Source organism: Syngnathus leptorhynchus, chromosome 13 (genome assembly GCF_054491065.1).
Source record: "Syngnathus leptorhynchus isolate UIUO chromosome 13, UIUO_Slep, whole genome shotgun sequence".
NCBI lineage: Eukaryota > Metazoa > Chordata > Actinopteri > Syngnathiformes > Syngnathidae > Syngnathus > Syngnathus leptorhynchus.
Window position 1 is genome coordinate 10,053,304 of NC_141207.1, and position 20,427 is coordinate 10,073,730.

Here is a 20,427-nt window from a genome sequence, read left to right on the forward strand (position 1 = left end):
CTATTGGAAATGTGCATCTTTTTCCTGTGGTCACCATTGAATGTCTGAAAATGTCTGATATCACAGAGTGACACTTTAGTTGAACAAATGCAAGCAATGACGTAAAAGAAACAAATCCATCAGTTCATTTTACAACGTCGACATTTTTCTGGTGGGCCACTTTCATTTCCTGCTAACCCTTTTCAAGGAGGAAGTAGACAATATATATGGACATTGTAAAAGTGAGGGATAACTTTTGGAGAATCATTTACAGACTGTATATATATTTTTTCCAGTTAAACAATGTCTCGTTTCTTTATACAATTTGGCAAAATTGTATCCATTCATTTTTTCGGTCAAGACATCAAGTACCATGGAAACATTGATCAAATTGTCTTTAACACCGTGGCAACAAGATTTCAGACAGTTTGTTACTATTATACCGATGATCTACAGCCACATATGCCAATAAAAATCCATTGCTTATAAAGTTCTCTACTGAAGTAAACTATTTATACTCCTTGTTTGGAAAGGTTTGGGATAAACACAACCGGCGCCCAGCTGTTTTACACAAATTTAGAGTGTGAATTTTGGACAAGCAAAATGTTCTGAAGTGGCAAGTGTCACAATTTAAAAATTGTTATGATAACATGACCAACGCATATCCTGTTGATATCAATGAACAGATACCATACAGTTGTTCCGGAATATTTTTGAAACCTGTCCCCAGACATGTTGTGACAACACATCACACATGTCATGGAAACATTTGGCCAGGTAAGACTTGCCAAAGGCGGCTGCTAATGAACAATATCCTTCTTGTTATTATGCACAAAACATCCGCCAAATATGTCTTATCACTACCACAGTCTTCTTTTAACATTGATGGAATTGAGTTCATTCAATAAAAAGCAAAAATTGCCTGTCAATGTGCTTTCAAAAGTATTCATCAATAACCTGTGAACTACTTTCATCATTTTTTGCATCACACTGGAATTTCTGATGTGAAACCTGCTGGATAGCTGAAGTAATGCCCTTGACAAACCTTTCATCCATTTGCAATATATACGAAGCAATGTGTCATCATGCAATAACGGTTATTTTCTGAAAAAAAAAAAATGAAGTAGCATTATTTTTAGTGACTAAAAATTGTTCTTGTGTTACTCAACTAGTTTTCTTCTGTCTCAAGTTCTCACTTGAAACCAAGTTGGCATTATTTCCTCATACGTCCGTCCATCGATCCTCAACGAGATACATTTGTCAAAAAGGGAAATGTACAGACTGCAGCATTCATTTTCGAAGCAAAGTTGACCATTGTCATTTTAGGTCTTCATTTCTATTCCCATTTATGTGATGTACAGTCGTTTTTAAGTGCTCTATAAATAATATTGCGACGAGTCATCTTAGCATCAGTTACAAAAGAAATAGTGTTTTATGATTCAGGTATAACTGTTGCTACACAGCCAATAGCTGTTGTGTCTTTGATGAGTAAATAGCAGTAAATAGTTGCCCAAGCCTTGTGCACAAATGGAATGAAGACAAACAATAGTAGGAGAAGCAGATATGAAAGCTATCAAGGTGTGTCAAGGTGAGCGACCCGAGTCACCGGATGTTACCAACATTGGGAAAACAAGGAAGACACCAAGTCAAATAGTTGACATTCCTAAGTCATTTGTGATAGATACTGTCATAGTTTCAACAAAGTAGAACGCACTCAACAATTTCTTTGAAACGGGTCAAACATATTAAGTCGAGCACATGTGTATTTGTATAACACTGAGGCACTTTGAGGATCTCCAACAATAAAAGCAACTGAAAACATTCTGAGCGATGATGATGAGCCAGCGTTGTGTACATTAAGATGATCTCATACTTACTGTATGTCTGACTTTTCGAGACTAATTATCTGGCTTAACCTGTTTAATTTGGGCACATGACAATGACTTTCATGTCATGTCTTGTTTTCTTGTGTGTCTTCTGCATGTTTTGCTCATGAGGTTTTATTTCTCGTCACTCATCTAAACTAATCGGTTCCGTCTAAAACACTGGTTCATTGTTCAGGTGTTTCGTTTTTGTTTCATCACTTTGGTTGCCTGGTCTCTTTCAGTCAGTCCTTCTTTGATTTTTCTTCCTCTCAATTTGTATCTCCCCATGTCATGAGAACGTGTCAACTGATAGCAGTTTTCTAATTAGACCATTTAAAAAAGAAAAAAAAAGTCTTCCTCCAGTTTGATGCCTCAGTACGTAAGAATAAATGGAATAATCTGAATATGAGTTTTCTTGACAGTTACATCATATTTGCAAAGCATGTTTACAATAGAGTAAGAGCTTTCCCCAGAAAGACACACCACAGAATCATTTGAATGTGAAAAAGCTCCCCACAGTCACCAGCACGCTCACGTTTGCCCAGGAAACCTTCAAGAAGTGACTCAAGTGAAACTGCTGTGATTTATTAAACAATGACATCACAGGCATCTTTCCTCACTTAAGGTGAATGCTGCCAAAAGACTTCATTTAGAAACTTGAAAAACATACACACACACACACATACACACACACACACACGCATTCCCCTCCTCCCACACATACTCACACACACTCTTGGGAAAATAGTCACATGTTGTCATACAACAGTTTCTAATGACTCTTTGATAGAGTGATTGCTATCAGAAATACAAATGAAAACGCAAATACTTGGAAGTAGAATGATGGATCAACAGATTCAACTGTGTAACTCAAATCTTGGCAGAAAATGTTAACTTTCAAAATGAAACCGCAAAATGGACTTCTCTAGATTTCAACAGTATATTATGATCTAATATTCCCCAAAAAGCCCAAAAGGTAGAACAAGAATGAACTCTGACCCCTTTCTGTGAGTATTTAAACATGACCTATAAATGACGCCAACGTTTTATTGAGTCATTCCAGTGTGTATGTAATGAAGTATAGTTAGTTCCAGGATGTGGTGAGATGTTGGTTAAGGGGTAAACTGGTCATCTCGAATCCCCCCAGTCCAATCAAAGTGACCAGTTACTCGCCATGCTGTCATCTTTTGTGAATTTCCCTACTGTGGGGTCATCCAAGAATTTTGTTTGACCTTTTTTTATTTTCCAGAATCCAGATTGTATCGATAACCTTAGAATGACTTTTGGGATGATTGGTCATGGCTTAATCAAGAAATTAAAAAAGATTGTGGATGGGTCACAGCCAGAGCTTGGCATGAGCTCACATCTAATTCGAGCCCATACCTTGGTCTCTTTCCCGTCATGCCTAATCTGAAAGAAAGAAAACACTCCAGTTTCCTGAGAACCTTCAATTTGCAGCCCGCTTATCCTGATCCTGTACCAGAACGCTACATAACACCGTGTCATGAAATCATAAGACTTTTGGCCAAAGGGACAGTCTGGAAAGCCAACAATGTGCACACACACAATTAGGTCATTTTCATGCCGTGATGGAGCAAGTATTTGTGAAAGGGAATCCTACGGAGGACAAAGACCAGCAGGCGGAGGAGGCCAGCGAGGCAGTTGAAAGGACAACTGATGCACATGACTTGATTATTGTCTTTTGCCGAGGCTTCTGCGAACGCTTTTGTTTACTTTTGCCAAACCCGGAGTGAACGGGAAAAAGTCAAAGCGTTGTCCGTCCGTACTGATGGGAAAATGCGGCTGTCATTGTTTGCGTCGAAAGGGGGACGCTCGGCCGTGGCCTGACTCACAACTCTGTGCCGACAGTCACGTCAACATACTTTGTTGAATTTGGAGTGAGATCCAAGAAAAATAATGGTCTTATATTGCCAGCCTCTGTCGCTGACACACCGTTTCCTCTTAGTTGACGTTTTCTTTCACATCACGTCCAGTAAAAAGGATTGGCCATCTTTCCCGGTCAAACATTTGTCCAAACATGGACATTTTTTTATTGAAAATAAGTGCTCAGAAAAGTTCCAATGAAATTGAAAGTTTGTGTTAAATGCAAATACATTATTATTTTTTTTTGCATCTTATGTTCAATTACATACGCCACACCCTTAAAGTTAAAAACTGGATTGACCCACTAACTTGGGTCAATTTGAGACAACTTTAGGTTGTTGTGAAATGTAACTCAAAATAAACATTCAGCCATGAGTACACTAGAAATATAATTTAATGATGAGAAATACTTTACACTTGTAGCCACGTTAAAGTGCCACTATTTTACTGTCTACAGTAGCCTTGTGGTCCAGATCATATTATGGAACAGTAAAACTGAAGAAAATTCATACAAGCAGCTCTCGGTCTTAAAACACAGTAACAACAACAACCAAACAATATATATAAAGGAATTGTAAACTAGCTTTCAAGTATCAGGTTGCAGTTCTTGAGGTCTTTCATTTTACAATAAATTATACACGCTCCTTTAATAAATAAACAATAGATATTTCCATACAAAGTCTGCTTACATAAAATATTCTATTATAAATAGTATAAATAAATAAATAGTTCAACCAAATGCATAAACAACATTTAGAGCTCACTAGTCCTTTCTTTCAAAACAACTGTGGGGTTCATGTCCCCACTTTGTGACGGCGATGCGCTGGAGTTGATGACGATGGAGCCTGTATCTTCAATGTCGGGCACGTGAAATGAGGCCACCGGGCAGGGACCCCGTACATTATTACACACAAGCTTCTGCAGAGATACCGTGTTGACAATATCAAATCCTACACTGCCTCCAAAGGTGCTGGGCTTCCAGTATTCTGGGGAGCAGATGGGGTTCCCCATCAAGCCTTTGAGTGAGAAAGGAGCCCCCATCTCCACCATGGTCTCCCCAAAGATGGCATTGGCTCTGGGTTTTTCCACAAGCAGGCCCGGGTAGAGCTCCACGGCGTCGACATCTCCGTACATCTCTTCGAGCACCGCTGCCATTTCGGTTTCCCCTGTAGGAGGCGGAAGGAGGAAATATGTCTTTAGTAGTCATCAATCTGGTTCATCCAAGATTGTCGTCTGTCTCATTTTCATTGGATACATGTATTTATAGAACGGAGTGGTAAATTTTGCATTCAGCGTTCAAATCGCCATGTTAGGTTAATTGAGGAAAATAATCTGCTCATCGCTGCCAGTTTTCTTTCTGTTTTACTCATGCGTAGTTTTTGTTCCACTCTAGCAAGTATCCACTTCCTTTTGTTAACATCTTGTTGTTTGGGATGAAAATCTGTTGATCTCAATTTGAGATGAACATCGAGACTAGAAACTGATAATACTCGGCATACCTAAAATGATGTAGCCAAGCGTGTCGTATTTTCGGCGTAGCGAGCGTGTAGTATTTTCAATGCGGCAATAATGTCACATTGCATAAGCTTCCTGTTGCTTTAGCAGTGACAGACAGACAAAAAAAAAACCCCTCACCTGTCAAGTCCTCAAAAGACTTGTACGGAGACATAGAGAATCTTTTCCTGTAGGCGTTCAAAGACTGGTAACGCATTTGTCTGCTGCCCTCAATGGATTTAATGGCAACGTACATAATCGGTGCTGGGACGTTACGACCGCCGGCAACCTACAAAAATTGTTCAAGTATCATCACTGTCGATAATGATGTCATTGTTGGCAAAAAAAAAAAAAAAAAACCCTACCCGTCCAGCTATCTGCTTAGTGAAGGACTCCACCAGGTTGGCAATGCCGTGCTCAGTCACTACCGAGGTGTTGAAGACAAACTGTTTGTAGTTGTAGTTTCTCTCCTCGATGTGGAAGGAGTCGGGCATCAGCGGGTGCCAGTGGTACAAGGTGTTGAACTCTGACGCAATTCGGTTCTGGTATTGGAAACGCTGGCTGAACAGCAGCTCGGGATCAAATTTGAGCTTGAAGTTATAGCCGCTCAGGTGTTGCACGTAGTCCTCAATCACAATCTTGATGGTTTCTCCTGTTGGCCAGACAATCCATTTAACATTTCATTTTTGCGAGGTCAATCTAAAGGCTAAAATCAAATTAAAAAAACCAGTCTATGCAATAGAGTCTGATGTGGGTGATTTGTAAAACCGGTTGTATAACTTCCACTTTTGAAAAGTTGGTTTGAATGAGCTCACCTATCAGAATGAGCCGCGAGGTCTGAAAGAGTCTTTCGTCATCCCAGTAAGGGTGGACTTGCTTCAAAACGTCACATACTCGGTTGTGTTCCCGCAGCCAAATGGTGGCGTACATCATGAGACCGGGGACCAGGCCGAAAGCCTCGTGACCCACGGCAAAACGGTGAGAGTCGGGGACGTGAGGAGGGTAGTGCATATCGACGCCCACCTCCTTTACTGTAGGAGGATACATCTCCCCATCCAGGATCTGCAGTTCGAGCAAATGTCAGACACTTGTGGGGTCAAGGGAGTCGAGTGACACACCAGCTCCACATGTACCTGATGTTTCAGTTTGCCATCCTTGAAGAGCCTCAGTTTGTGTTGCTTCTCCAGGGTGTCTCCATAAATATGGCTAAGGTCCACCTGACAAAAAAAAAAATCATAGAAATATAATATCTGAAAGGTGAAGATATTCATCCCAGGAGATAAGGGCAAACTGTAGTCTTACCCCGTGACCTTTGGCCAGTGTGAAGGCAGGGCCTCTCTTCATGTCCGTTTTAAAGAACTGGTGTGTAAAGTGCTGTGCGAAGAATGCAAACATAAGGCTGGTGCCCTGTGGATCAGGGATGAACTTTCTCCTCATCAGTAGCGTATCGGCGAGAAGCTTCGCATCAGGGAGCTCCTTTTTACCTGGATGAACCATCGTAACCAGTCATTCAAAGATTTGAGCTTGTTGAAAGAACCAGTTTTTGTTTTCCACCCCAGCTACCACAAGCCTACCAAGACAGCCCAATTCCCATTTTACAAGAGAACTTCCTCTGATGTAATGGGACTCAGCCACCCACCCCTTGCAGAGTATTCAGGAATCTAAGAAAACAGGTTTTCGAGGCAGAGAAAAAAAAAAAAAAAAAACACTCACCTACGACTCCCATAGGAGTTGGGCAATCATTTGGAACCGGAGGGAGGGCTCTTGTATAGTAGGAAAGGTTGGAATAGGCTTCCCAGTTTTTATAATCGTAGTCCGCGTTGTAGGTTGGAGGGCTGTCGACCATGTGGGAGCGAGCTAGAAGGGGAAAAAAAAAAAAGAATGTTAGTCTTGATTTATTGCGATACCGCCTTCGTGCTCGGGCTCTACTCAATAGACTTACATGTCAGAACATATTTCATGATGGCGTTTCTGAGAAAGGAGATGTTGTTAATGATGTTCCAGAAGCCCTTAAAGTGGGTGAGAAGATAGTGGACTGTGTTGGGAGTAGGTTTTAGGAGCACCTTTAGCCGGGTGAGGAATTCAGCTGGAAAGATCCAAGAGAAACAAACGTTAGTCACTCAGAAAAGAAAGTATTTCCAAGTAGATTGGATATCTTGATGTACTTACGTGTGGTGCAGTTTGGACCGTAATAGCCGGTACGTGTGCAATCGCACTCATAAGCGTCAGATCCCAGGGCTGTGCAAACACCTCTGTTCTGGCATGGCTCGGAGCAGCATAGGTTACCTGAGAAACAGCAAGAGGGAAAGGAAAGTCAACCATCAAATCAACATGCGTGGAAATCAAGTAGATTTGGGACTTACCTCCTTCACATACAAGACAGCCAAGAGACAAGAACACAAGCGTTAAAGTGGATTTGTTCATACTCCAAAGACTTTGCATGAACTTTTTTTTTCCCCCCTTGTCAACAGCACTGCTCTCCACCTCCCTGCTATTCTTCCTCTTTGAACGTTAGAACGTCCCATCCTGCGCACGGGAGCACCTTTATAGTGCTCGTGGGTGACGTCATTGCATTTTCTTGCTCTCACAGGAGCAGATTTCCAATTGGTGCTGAGTCATCTTAACGCACAGTATCACCCGCCCCCTCACGATAATTGAATTATTCAGACGAATGACAATTATGTTTTATTGTCTTCTTCTTGTTTCTCAAAATAAATGTCAGATTTTTTTCTTTGCTTTCTTTTTACGACACTCGTCATTCAACAATAGATACATTTGTGTACAATTATGAACTTTTGCAGGACAAAAAAAAAATCATCAAAAATGTTTGCTATGTATATATAGTTGGAGGTGATAACCGTCAAAAGTTCACTAGGTTCGTGTTGAGCTAGTGAATTGATTGCTTTTGGAAGGAGCGAGTCGCGCCCCCAAGTGGATGCAGCAGCCAAGACGCATTGTGCGTAATTGGAGCGCAGCTACGAACTTTCTCTGCCCCAATTCACCTTTGTTGTCGAAGATCTTTATTTATGTATGTATGTATGTATTGATTTATGATGATGCTGAATGTTTTGTGTTTTGTGAATAGCTTACGTGTCGCTCCCGTTCAAGTCAACGCTGCTTCTCCGTCAAGCGGCCACAGAAGCGAGGCGCCGCCTCCCTCGCTCCCTCCACGACTGTGGTGGAGCGATCGCTCGATTGACATGCCACGACTTTTTTCAGGATTTATGAACTCGAAACATCTTATTTCAGGTATGTATACTTTCTTTTCTCTCATATGTTTTTGCCATGAATGAGAGTGGCACCCTGGTAAAGAGTATATTTTGCGGCTGTCACTACCGTTTACGCAATTTTGGATAACGAGGAAACCAAAGTTTGGTAACTTCAGCCCAGAATATGAAACCTTTGTTGTTGTTGCTGCCGTGATCTAATTTAGCCCGGATCAGATGATATCAAATGATAAGTATGCACGTCGTTGTTGTTCTTGTTATTTTGTCGAAGAAGCTCTTGAACGTCATCTGAAGCATGTCCACTGCCGCGTTTTACAGTATCATGTAAATACGCTTACAATTTATGACCTGTCCAGCCGGGCGGAAAAAAGAATCAGACAGAACTTGTTGGAGTGGACTGCAGCAGGCGTGCGTGGTGTAGCAACCGATCACGAACTTGTACCGATGACTCTCGGAAATTGCCCAATGCCCAGGAGTTGTCTGTCATTCATTGCCTTTCACTTGAATTCCATTTCATTTGCATTAGGCCAAATAAAAAAACAAATGGATGCATGGTTATTGGACTTTTATTGATTGATTAAAGAATAATGACTCATGTCTACAGTTTATTTTGTATCAGTAGGCTACTTTGGGGAAAGAAAGAATTTTTCATCAACTTATAGAAACCTTTGAGTGATCCAATATTTAGTGTTGGCCAGCCATCTGCCTCAACTGTTGTGTTACAGAGGACAAAAATGGAAAGGCAACTGTAGATGATGTAGATGATGCAATGACGTAGCTGTCAATCAATCAATAGAGTCATCTGCACAATGATTGTCCATTAGAAAACATACAGGACAAGAACATGTAAAAAGGATTTGTGTTTCCTCACATCAACGGGCCATGACTAACAAATGCACTGCAGATACTTGCTGTGTGGTCTCTCTGAGGCACAGTAGTAGTAGTGCTCCAGATCCAAGTATAAATGAGATGTGATGGTCTTGAAAATTGCCTACTGTGCATTTTTGTTCTCTTTTGCGTGATGACTGTGGCTTTTATTGACACACACACACACACACACACACACAGACACACGCACGCGCAAAGCCCTGCATGCGCTCTTTGTATGCTGCAGAACAAGGGCCAGAATGAGCTGGCACTTGTCAAATTTGGATCAGTGAGGCAAACTACGTGACAGTTTGGATGACTAGGGAATCTTCCTACGTGCTCCCGGTCTCATCACCGATGGCACTCTTTCCTGAACTGATGAGACAACACTGAATTTAATTCCACAGACGCACATACAAATATGAAATATTCCAATCACATCTGATGTGTTGTTTGGAAACTGGATCCAAATGTCTAATCTAAAATCCAAAGAATTTGCATTAAAAGATGAAACTGATTGCTTCCAATTTACAGGCTCAAACGGAGTAAACTGAGGACTGAGATGTTCTTCTTCTCTTGAACTCCATCTCGATAAAGGCTTCCATCATTGACATAAAACCATGGCATCTAATATAATTGTGGGTATTCATGTTTTATTCCCTATTCTGCATTTTGGGGAATTTGGCAGCTTTTCTTCAGCTTTTTTCATCCCTTTTTTCCCCATCTTATGTGATTTTCTTCTTGCTAAACTGGTGGCATTATATAATATGACATTGATCCTGCATTTCAGGTGGAACAACAATTTTCCCACAAGTTCACGGTGACAGTTGTTCGAGCCGAGAGCGTCACTAAGGGAAAACTTGGGGACTTGTGTGAGTCTGCTATCTGTTTTCAAGAAGTGGTCATGCTGCAACAGATACAGTGTATACTGTACCGAGCACATTTTGGACCAAGCGTCATAAATACAAAAAGAGACCACCTGGCATCATGATGTCTTTCAATTTTTGTGCAGGAACAGCATTTCAAAGAAAAAACATTTTTCCCTCTTTTTTTTTTTTTCTGTTGAGAATTGATGCTTTCCAATTCTCTAAATGTAAAGCATGATTTTTAGGGTTGCTGTATATCTATCTTTTTTACGTGTTTGCGCAGTGGACACACCAGATCCATACGTGGAGCTGTTCATCCCGACAACCCCAGGAAGCAGGAAGAAGACCAAGCACATAGACAACAACGTCAATCCAAAATGGAACGAGACGTTTCATTTCATACTAGACCCCAACCTGCAGAATGTCCTTGAGGTTGGAATTGTTTCATTTGCATTTGTGCCATTAATGGTAATCTCAGATGATAATGTAGTTCTACTTGTTTCCTCAGGTAACATTAATGGATGCCAATTATGTGATGGACGAGACTCTCGGCACTGCTTCCTTTGACATCTCCAACCTCAAAGTTGGCCACAAACAGAAGGAGACCTTCCTCATTGGCAAGGTGAGCCATAAGACGTCAGAGTGTCATGTTGGGCTTTGTACTTCTCAAATCTGCGGCTTTAAACAACATTTGCACTTGGTGGAATTGAATGACACGTCTTGTTATTGTTTTGATAGGCAACCAAGGTCTACTTAGAGATGTTCCTGGAGATATGGTACGTTTTTTTCCTTTCCTTTTTTTATATAATATATAAAAGTATCTTTTGTTTGAGTAAAATGCACGTCTCTGTGCCTCCAGCACCAAATTGGATCTCCGGTTCAGCCTGGCTTTGTGTGACAATGAGAAGCAGTTCCGACAGAGCCGGCGAGAAAGAGTGATGCTGGGCATCAAGAAGCTACTCCACGTGGAGAAGCCTCAATTCCTTCCCAGCTCACCGGAACAGGTGTTTAAGACTACAATTTGGATCAATATGTTCCATTTTGGAAAGAGGGAAAAAAACATGACACCAAAATGTATTTTAGTTTGTCATTTCTATCTTTTACAATCGATTCATTTCTAATTTTCATATCACAATATTACTAATGCCGAAAGTCTTCAACATCGTGTTCGTGTTCCTTGCACAAAGTTGCTTCGCCCTTGTGTATTTTATGCGATGCCCTTGAGGCCGCCTGTAATCTGTAAGTGTTCATCCTGTCCAGGAAGTTCTTGAGGAATGAGATAGCACGCTGCTGTCTTCGCTTGTAGCAATGTTACAATTTGACACTCTTTTTTTCTGAGAAGGTTTCTTGGAATAATGCTTGACTTTTCAAACATCTGTTCATGACATCAGCACATTGCTGGAACACGAAGGAATGGCCAATCCATCATGAGGAAATCGTGGAATATTTCGGAAGGAACTTCAATTGAAGTTGTAAGGCTACCGATGACGCTCCTCTTGTGTGCGGGACAGGTACCCATCATTGCTGTCTCGGGTTCAGGAGGTGGCTTTCGTGCCATGGTGGGCTACTCTGGAGTGATGAAGGCCCTCGTTGAGTCTGGAGTTCTCGATTGTGCCACCTATATTGCCGGTCTTTCCGGATCCACCTGGTAGGTAGTCCCAAGATGGCCCAGATTTCAATAACAAGCTCACTTTGTGTAGCCTGACCTTTGTTGCCAATAATATCAACTTGTTTTGAAGCATTCTGTTAACTCATTCAGTGCCATAGATGGTTCTCCAAGTCAAAGTGTTTTTATCGTCAAAGTTGCAACTTTCATGTGTTCTATTCAAATACAATGCATCTATCTCTACTCTCTCTTAGGTACATGTCCAGCCTCTACTCGCACCCTGACTTTCCAAACATAGGCCCAAAAGAGATCAACAAGGAACTCATGAAAAGAGTCAGCAGTAACCCATTGAGGCTTTTGCTGCCCCAACACATAACCAACTACATCCAAGCCTTGTGGACTAAGAAGGCTTATGGACAGCCAGTGACCTTCACCGATATCTTTGGTATGCTTATCGGGGAAACACTCATACCTGCGGTAAGAGTTGATGAATTTTTTTTGTTTCTTCTGGCGTATATAATGAACTTCCACTACATCAGTCCATGTTTTTCTTCTCCTTAGAGGATGGACATCAAGTTAAGTGACATTCAGGAGAAAATAAACCAGGCCCAAAGTCCTCTTCCTCTCTTCACCTGTCTGCACGTTAAGCCTGATGTTTCCGAACTCATGTTTGCAGGTAAAGCATCGACCGCTATCAAACTTCAGACATTTTCTTTCTAAAACGTGACAAGCACGCATGGTCTATTATGTCTCGACTCTTCTGACACAACAAAATACCCCGGTATCAACGGATGGCTTAGGGATTTTCAATAGCGATAATCACTATAATAATTGTGTCAGTGTGCATTTGTGCGTCTATTTTTAATCACATGCCTGGAGTGCTTGTTGATGTTCTACTGTATGTCGTGCAAGCCTGAACAAATATGTCATGAGAACAAGCCTCAATTGACTTTCATGTATGGAATAACCCTCATTGTTGGCCCCGAGGCCCCTATCAACCAAGAGCCCAACATCAGATATTAAGCCTTCCCTGCAAAACAGTGTTACCCACTATTATAACGTTCGTCCATTCTAACGCAAGCTACATCTTTTACCATTCATATCTGTAGCTAATTACAAATCTTCAATTATAATGACGTGTCTTTGGAATGTGAGAGGAAACCGGAGAACCAAACCTATCTGATACCGGTACTTCTTCGGCATTCCACAAACATACCTAATGGGCTACGTATGTGTGATGGACTGCCAGTCAATCCAGGGTGTCGGCTGGCTTTCGTCCGAAATCATCCGAGAGGCACGATACCCAAAAGCGCGAAAGCCTCGGCGGATACATTAAAGCGTGTCAATCGGGTCCAATTTGTAACGTTTCGAATCGGCCGCAGTTGGGAGATGACAAAGCAGACGCACAGCCGCCAAACATTGAGACTATTTATTTTTTTCGAGTCAGTCAGTGTGATTTGGCATTTGAACAGACAGTGGCGTTGCACAGTAGCAGCACTCAGCGTTGGGCTGAGTCAGCACTAGCAGACAAACGCTGAGTTCCCTTTGCCAAGTTAACTGGCTGGGAATTGACTTGCAGACTGGGTGGAGTTCAGCCCTTATGAAATTGGAATGGCAAAATATGGCACCTTCATGACACCTGACTTGTTCGGAAGCAAGTTCTTCATGGGGACGGTTGTCAAGAAATACGAAGAAAACCCTCTTCACTTTCTAATGGGTGAGTGAGAAAAGTGTGGTTGAGAATATGCCATGCCCTTTACAACAGAAATTCCAAATAATTGTATATTTGGTCTGCGGCAGGTGTGTGGGGCAGCGCCTTTTCCATTCTTTTCAACAGAGTGCTTGGGGTCAAAGACACACCGGGAGGCTCCACCATGGAGGAGGAGTTAGGTAGGCATTTCCCCTGGCCGTTGGCTTCCGTCTTTCTCTTCTCCTCTCCTGTTTCACTTGAATGCTTTCGCTATGTACTAACTGCTAAGCAGCAGTCCAAACTTTCCAGCTCATGCGAGGAAAATGGTGGCGCTGATTTTTTAGGAATGCTCTACTTCTTTCCAAATAGCAACCGCATTGGTTTACTGTTAATCAGTAAAACAAGGATCGAACTGTTTTCATGAAAGTAAATAACATTTAAGGGAACATAAGATGCAGCTTACTAGGCAATCGATCCAGTCGATCCATAATCCCATTTTGCGTTCCGTTCTGGCTCAGTGATGGTGTGAATGGTTGTCTGTCTTGACTGGCAACTAATCCAGGGTGTAGTCTGCCTTTCACCCAAAATCATCTGGGACGGGTTCCAGCTTCCTACGACCCTGTAGTTGTTTTTTCAGCCATTCGGAGCTCGACTTTCTGCCACCATGTTTGACTGTTGGCACCATGTTTCAAAGTCTTTGTTTTAAAGGCCACACACCTTGCAAAATGTTCACATTTTCTCTTAGCAGCGCATCCAATACGTTTTGGGTATTGTCGTATCGTTTCTCGGAAAGTTTTTTTTTTGCCTCTGAACTCGCTCATCTTTGCTTTGAGTCATGACCGCTGACCTCAAATGAGGTTAGTTGTGGGCTCATTTTTAACCTCCCTAATTTGGGATGGCTGACCACTTCTGGGAAGGTTTACCGCTGTTCACAGTTTTTTTCCGCATGCTCTGATCATGGTTTCCTCAAGTCCCCAAATCGTTTTCCAGACTTACCATTGTTCTTGGTTTTCTGTGGATCGTGGCATAATATGCTTCTTTTGGATCAAATAATAAGAATAAAAATGTCATTCCCCAATATTCATTTCACGGCAATGTTCAATTTGTGTTCCAAGTATTTGCACACCTTTACAGGGCCTTTAAATGTGTTTGTGTGTAGTGATCGTTGGTCTTTGTTGTTCCCACAACAGTTGCGAGGTATCAACTTCCAGGGGAATTTCTGATGTTTGTTTAGGTCCAATGCATTTGTTTAGGATGACCTTTGCATGTAGAGACACAAAGCATTGATAGTGCCAAACGTGTGGAAAGGTCTCCACCCTGTTTAAGAATGGCTTGTATTGGATTTCTGCTTTCGTCTATTTTGGGTGTGATAAAGAATTGTCAAAGAAATGCCAAATCCTTTGGGCACGGTGTTGATGTGTGGAACAATAAGGACCTAATTTAGTCAAGATTTGCGTGTGCAAACTTGATGCTGGCTCCAAACAAATATGAGGCTGATCTGATCCCATCCAGGGTTGTGAACATTTTTCAAATGCCAGAAACGTAAATGATTGCGACATATCTTTTTCGCAATACCATTTTAGAGCTTTTAAAGGATTTAAGTAGTGACTTGGCGCCAGTCACAGGTAGGATTCCCACCTTATGGCCGATGACTAAACTCTGTATTTCAACGCTCAATTCGAGCTGGCCTCTCCCATGGTAGTTATTCAGGTCTTTTAAAAGCTTTGTTCCTCAGAATGCATCCAATTTCATCAAACTAAAGCCCTACATTTCTTTTCAGTTTGAACAATGTTTGTTCTTCCAAATGTTGGGTGTCTTCTTTTACAGAGCAGATCAAACCGCAGCACATCGTCGGAGATGACAGCATGGACAACGAGGATGAAGTCCGCAAAGGTGAGCTACAATTTGCCATGCTATTTTTACCCGAACAGAGTCTGGTGACTTATTAAGATATATTAGGAGGAAAGTGGAAATCCTGACCGTGTGTTTTTCATATCTGTGAAAAACTTTCCATTTGCATGGATTATTACATTCAAAGGCCAATGTCCACACAACATTGGGTGCCATCTCACCATAAAAATGCGCCGTGAACTATGGGGAAAGCAAATGAGAGAGAACATTTGGCGTTTGCTCCATATATACTCATAGTCTCACTACATCAATTGTACATTCCATCAAACCATTTGGAACACACCCCATCAATGCACATTCAAATGTTTTCAAAAAGCCAATGACATTTTTGATAATGGCCACATATATTTGAAAATACCCACAACCCAAACACATGACTTTGATCAGATATATTGGTACACGAATGACTCTGGATTGCAACACAAAATCCAGAGTCCGATTTTATTTTCTCTCTGTTCTGTCTCCTCTGGATGTGCTATCTCAATTGACTTTGAAAACCATGCTGGCGGTCAGGTGGCACAGAGAACCAGGAGGCCGATGACGAGTATCATCGCACTGCTCAGGCCAGCTGGGTTCAACGGATGTTCACGTCGCTCTTCAGTGACTCCGCCCTGTTCAACACCAGAGAGGGCCGCGCCGGCAAGGTGACCCGAATCCCAATATGGTCACGGTTACGCCCGTGTGCCAATGGAAATGTCTTTTTTTGTCAACAGGTCCATAACTTCATGTTGGGTCTGAACCTGAACACCAGCATACCTTTCTCTCCTGCCAGTGGGCTCATCCGCTCTGCTGCAGCTACACCTGAGGAAGAGGTGGATGCTGTCACAGGTTATACAAACAAGCAATGTTTATTTTGGATCATTCTGTTTCACCATCTCATGATGCCACATGACAAAGAACCACTCGCTATCTTATTCATTTGATTGACGATCATTGAAGGAAAAAAAATGGAAACATTCTTTTTTTAAATTCATAATAGCAGAGTGTTTAATGACATGCTTGTTTTTCAAGTTTGTCCATGGCAACAAATGTGACACTCCTATATAAGGCATTTATTCCAGTCATTGTACTTTCTTAGATCCGGATGAGTTTGACCGTATCTATGAGCCTCTGGATGTAAAAAGTAAGAAGATCCACGTGGTGGATAGCGGCCTGACGTACAACCTTCCCTACCCTCTCCTCCTGCGGCCCCAACGTGGCGTGGACCTCATCATCTCCTTTGATTTCTCCGCACGACCGAGTGACTCCAGCCCCCCGTTTAAGGTCTGACAAATACAGCTAGCTAGGCAGTAAATACATCATGCCAGCACTTGCAGAATTTCTTTTATTTTCAATAAGCATTATTTATTATTTCCTGTATTCAATGTACACACCAGGAGCTCCTGTTGGCTGAAAAGTGGGCTCGAATGAACAAGCTTCCATTCCCGAAAATCGATCCCAAAGTGTTCGACCGCGAGGGCCTCAAGGAATGCTATGTGTTCAAACCCAAGACAGGCGAAAAGAACTGCCCAACTGTCATCCACTTTGTCCTGGTCAACATCAACTTCAGGCAGTTCAAAGCGCCGGGTGAGAGCGAGCGAGCGAGCGTACATATGGCGGCGAGCTTTCCGCAGGAAAAACATTCTAACTGCAGCCTTTATGCTGTTTTACCGTAAGCCCGCGTGAGGCACGGCTTCCTTGAAGTTACGCGATACTTGTAGACCGCCTCTAATTATTTGCGCCCCATTGCTCACCATCCAAACGTGTATGCTCAGGGTCATTGCGGTTATTGATGGAAATGATGTGTTTTTAAAGCCACATACATTTTTTGCCGTCTGGATTGCCTTTGCACATAGACAGGAGCGGCAGCTGTTTGCAAGAATGATGGTTCCTAAAGGAGCCAGGTGCCGGCCGATAGGGAATTACGTGTAAACAGCTCATATACATTCTCACCAAGACATCCTAACACCTCATTTCCGTCTCCAGTGGCTCTTTAGGTTCAGTCAGCCATGTGCCCACACATACTTCCGCTGTCTGTTTATGGAAGTTATGTAAGGTTCTTTTTTTTTTTTTAACCAACGGCATATTCCATAAAAGGACTTCCAGTCGCTATTCAGACTGAATTGTCAATGAGTTTCCTACGGGTTGCTTCACTTTTCCAAACTGCAATTTTTTTTTTCCCTCCATATTGCGTTTTGTCTGAGAATTTGTCCTCAAAAACTAGCTAATGCGTCATGTGTGAATTTATTTGACACATGGTTGCATGCTAGGCATCCATCCCATAATAACAGCAGTAGGAATACGCTGGTAGAGGTTGACATCGCTGACCTTTGGGAACCTGGTTTAGGATCCATTCCCAGTCACTGCATCTCTTTATGCAAGCAACTTGTACTGACAAACAGAACAAAAAAAATATATCATATAATAAAAAGAAAATATACAATTGACATATCTATTCATTTTGTTTGGTGGTGTGCCGTGAGATTTTTCAAGGCTTCATTTGTTTCTTATTTGCTTGAGTACAACTCAATTGAACAAAAAGAAAAAAACTGGAGTTAAAGCTCATCACTCTTGATTTGATCATCTGATGTTAGGTGTTCCAAGAGAGACTGAGAAGGAGAAAGACTTTGCAGACTTCGACATCTTTGACGATCCCGAGTCGCCATTCTCCACCTTCAATTTCCAATACTCCAACGAGGCTTACACTCGACTTCACGACCTGATGGAGTGAGGTCAGTTTGCCATTCGATCAAAATATAAATCTTCTTATTTCTACAAGATGGTTGTGTACTTCCATGATCTTATTCTAGCCTTCATTCTAGGTGGTCATTGGGAAAACCCTCAATGTTTACCCCTAATCATCACATTGGTCATATTATGGTGCAACTTTAAAACTTTCACTACATGTTTTCTCAAGTGTAATCGTTGTTTCACTGTGAGAGAGCAGCCTGACTTTCACTGACGAAAAGTGAGTCACTTCCGGCCCGAGTCAAATGTGACGCAATGGTCCTGCCGCGTCCGTGTAGATCACTCCCAAATGCCTGTGCACCTCCACATTCAGTGTTTTCCATTCCCATGCTCCAGCCACAATTGTGATGTTAAAGTACACTTTTTGATTAGCTCTTGCCAAAGAGTGAAATAACTTGCTTTGGGGAATGAGAAGCTTAGCCAGTGAAGATTGATGGCTATTTGGCTGTTGACCAGACATTGGCTACGAGAGACAGATGTCCGATAGAGATGAGGATGCCATTTGTGCAAATGACCTTCTAGCTTGTCATTTCAAATAGATTTGAATTCACATAGCAAATAGTGCCTCAGCTCACTTGAACTTTTAAAAACAGCTCTTATAAAATAGGCTACTGTACACACATGCGGGACTGGAAGCAAATAAATAAATAAATAAATAAATAAATAAATACAATCAAATAAAGTTTGCCTGCCCCACTTATACTTGAATTGTGAGTCAGGTCACACAAAGCTTTCATATATTCCAAGCTAGACAGACACATCAAGAAGGTACTACTGTTGAAATGAATCCCTCCACTTGCTTCCTGTAGGTGATCAAAGAAGCCATCAAAGATCGCATCGTGTCTCGGAAGGAGAATCCTTCAAACCTCACGTTGCCCTTCTCCCTCAGTTCAATCTCCAAGAAGAGGCTTCTCAAAAGGAAACTTCATGCCACATCCTGGAATGGGGATGATGACCAACAAAATTGACTTTTTTTTTGTAAAAGGACCTTGACTTTGAGGCTGAAAGGGATTTCGGAAACAACTGGGATGTTTACTGCTTGGGATTTCGGAAACAACTGGGATGTTTACTGCTTAGAATCACACTGACATTTTTCACTCACCTGGCTTCATTTGCACGTAACTGGGAAAACAGCTAATGTTTGGTTTCCCCCTCGCTAAAACTGGATGTCACCATTTTTATACCGTGTGAGCGACAAGATCTTCTGACTGTCTCTGTACTTTTTAAAAAAACAACCCAATCACATAGCAATGTGTTTTTATTTCCGTCTCCTGCTCCTTTGAACTGCTCACTTGAGTCAAGTACTTGCGCATCTCACCGACCGCATGTGATCTGAAATTAGACTCCTGAACTTTGCGTGTACTGTACCTGTTTGTTCCTACCATCTTCATCACGCCATAACAATATAAAACACTTTTTTTTGTGGCAAGGCGAAGGACTCGTCCAAACATGTCATCCAGACTGAAATCATCCGAGTGAAGCTTGTAACCATTTGTTTGACGGTAATTGGTAAACACGCCGAGTGCTACCCCTCAAACATTTCACTATTGTTTACTCACCCACCCACAGCGAGCGAATGAGCGAACGAGCGAGCGAGCGGGGAGTGCCTGATATCAAAGCGGTCATTGTACATAAACAAGGCCTGTTACCATAGAAACGCCATTACACCTTCTCTACATTAGAAGCAAAGGTGTGTTTATGATCCTGACTGTGTTGTTTCAGGCTACTGTATCAGATAAAGGCTAGCTTTGTCTTCCGGGGCTCATTTCCTAAAAGTGGAGTTGAGGCCAGGTTGCCAAGTGGCATCATAAAAGCATAGTCAGTGGAATTTGCCACACCTACACCTCCAGCGATGGAAGGCTGGAATCTGACACATTCCACCTCTACCTGCAGTTGTTCAGATCCGCTGGCTGTAGAGCCTGTGTCGTGTTACAGCGCTCCGCTTTGGAAGATACCCGCAAAACAAAACAAACATTTCTCAGTCTTAAAGGTTCACGAAATGGCCTGATGTGAAATTGTTTCACTTTTCATGTTTGCTCCGGTTACATTTTTGATATGATTACTAGTATTTTTTTTGGGGGGGGGGGGGGGGGGGGGGGGGAAGTGAATGCATGGTTACACTGTTGGATGAAATGTCATTTTGCTCCCCCCCCCCCCCTTTTCAGAATTCAAGGTCAGAAGTGTATAAACAAATTATCTTTTCATACACTGTACCTTAGATGACTGCTAATCACTTAATAACCACAGGTCAAATTTGAGATCTCTTTTAAAATGATGACTTTAGATTGATGTTCAAGTGTAAGGTGTAGAG

General features: G+C 42.0%; 2 protein-coding genes across 2 annotated transcripts; one reads left to right on the top strand and one right to left on the bottom strand.

The window, feature by feature from the left end:
* Positions 1-4,104: 4,104 nt before the first annotated feature.
* ptgs2b (prostaglandin-endoperoxide synthase 2b) lies at positions 4,105-7,727 on the bottom strand. Its single transcript, XM_085927987.1, has 10 exons — positions 7,586-7,727; positions 7,392-7,508; positions 7,165-7,308; positions 6,936-7,079; positions 6,525-6,706; positions 6,356-6,439; positions 6,038-6,284; positions 5,588-5,874; positions 5,364-5,511; positions 4,105-4,894 (listed from the first exon to the last, which is right to left on the bottom strand). The coding sequence occupies exons 1-10, from the start codon at positions 7,662-7,664 to the stop codon at positions 4,482-4,484; spliced, it is 1,845 nt and encodes a 614-aa protein (XP_085784113.1). The 5' UTR covers positions 7,665-7,727; the 3' UTR covers positions 4,105-4,481.
* Positions 7,728-8,102: 375 nt separating this feature from the next.
* Positions 8,103-18,099, top strand: pla2g4ab (phospholipase A2, group IVAb (cytosolic, calcium-dependent)). Its single transcript, XM_085928563.1, has 19 exons — positions 8,103-8,178; positions 8,308-8,471; positions 9,851-9,954; positions 10,107-10,188; positions 10,466-10,614; positions 10,691-10,804; positions 10,921-10,958; positions 11,042-11,186; positions 11,694-11,830; positions 12,043-12,265; positions 12,350-12,464; positions 13,368-13,505; positions 13,589-13,678; positions 15,306-15,371; positions 15,903-16,033; positions 16,103-16,217; positions 16,468-16,652; positions 16,766-16,955; positions 17,963-18,099. The coding sequence occupies exons 3-19, from the start codon at positions 9,937-9,939 to the stop codon at positions 18,097-18,099; spliced, it is 2,073 nt and encodes a 690-aa protein (XP_085784689.1). The 5' UTR covers positions 8,103-8,178; positions 8,308-8,471; positions 9,851-9,936.
* Positions 18,100-20,427: the final 2,328 nt, after the last annotated feature.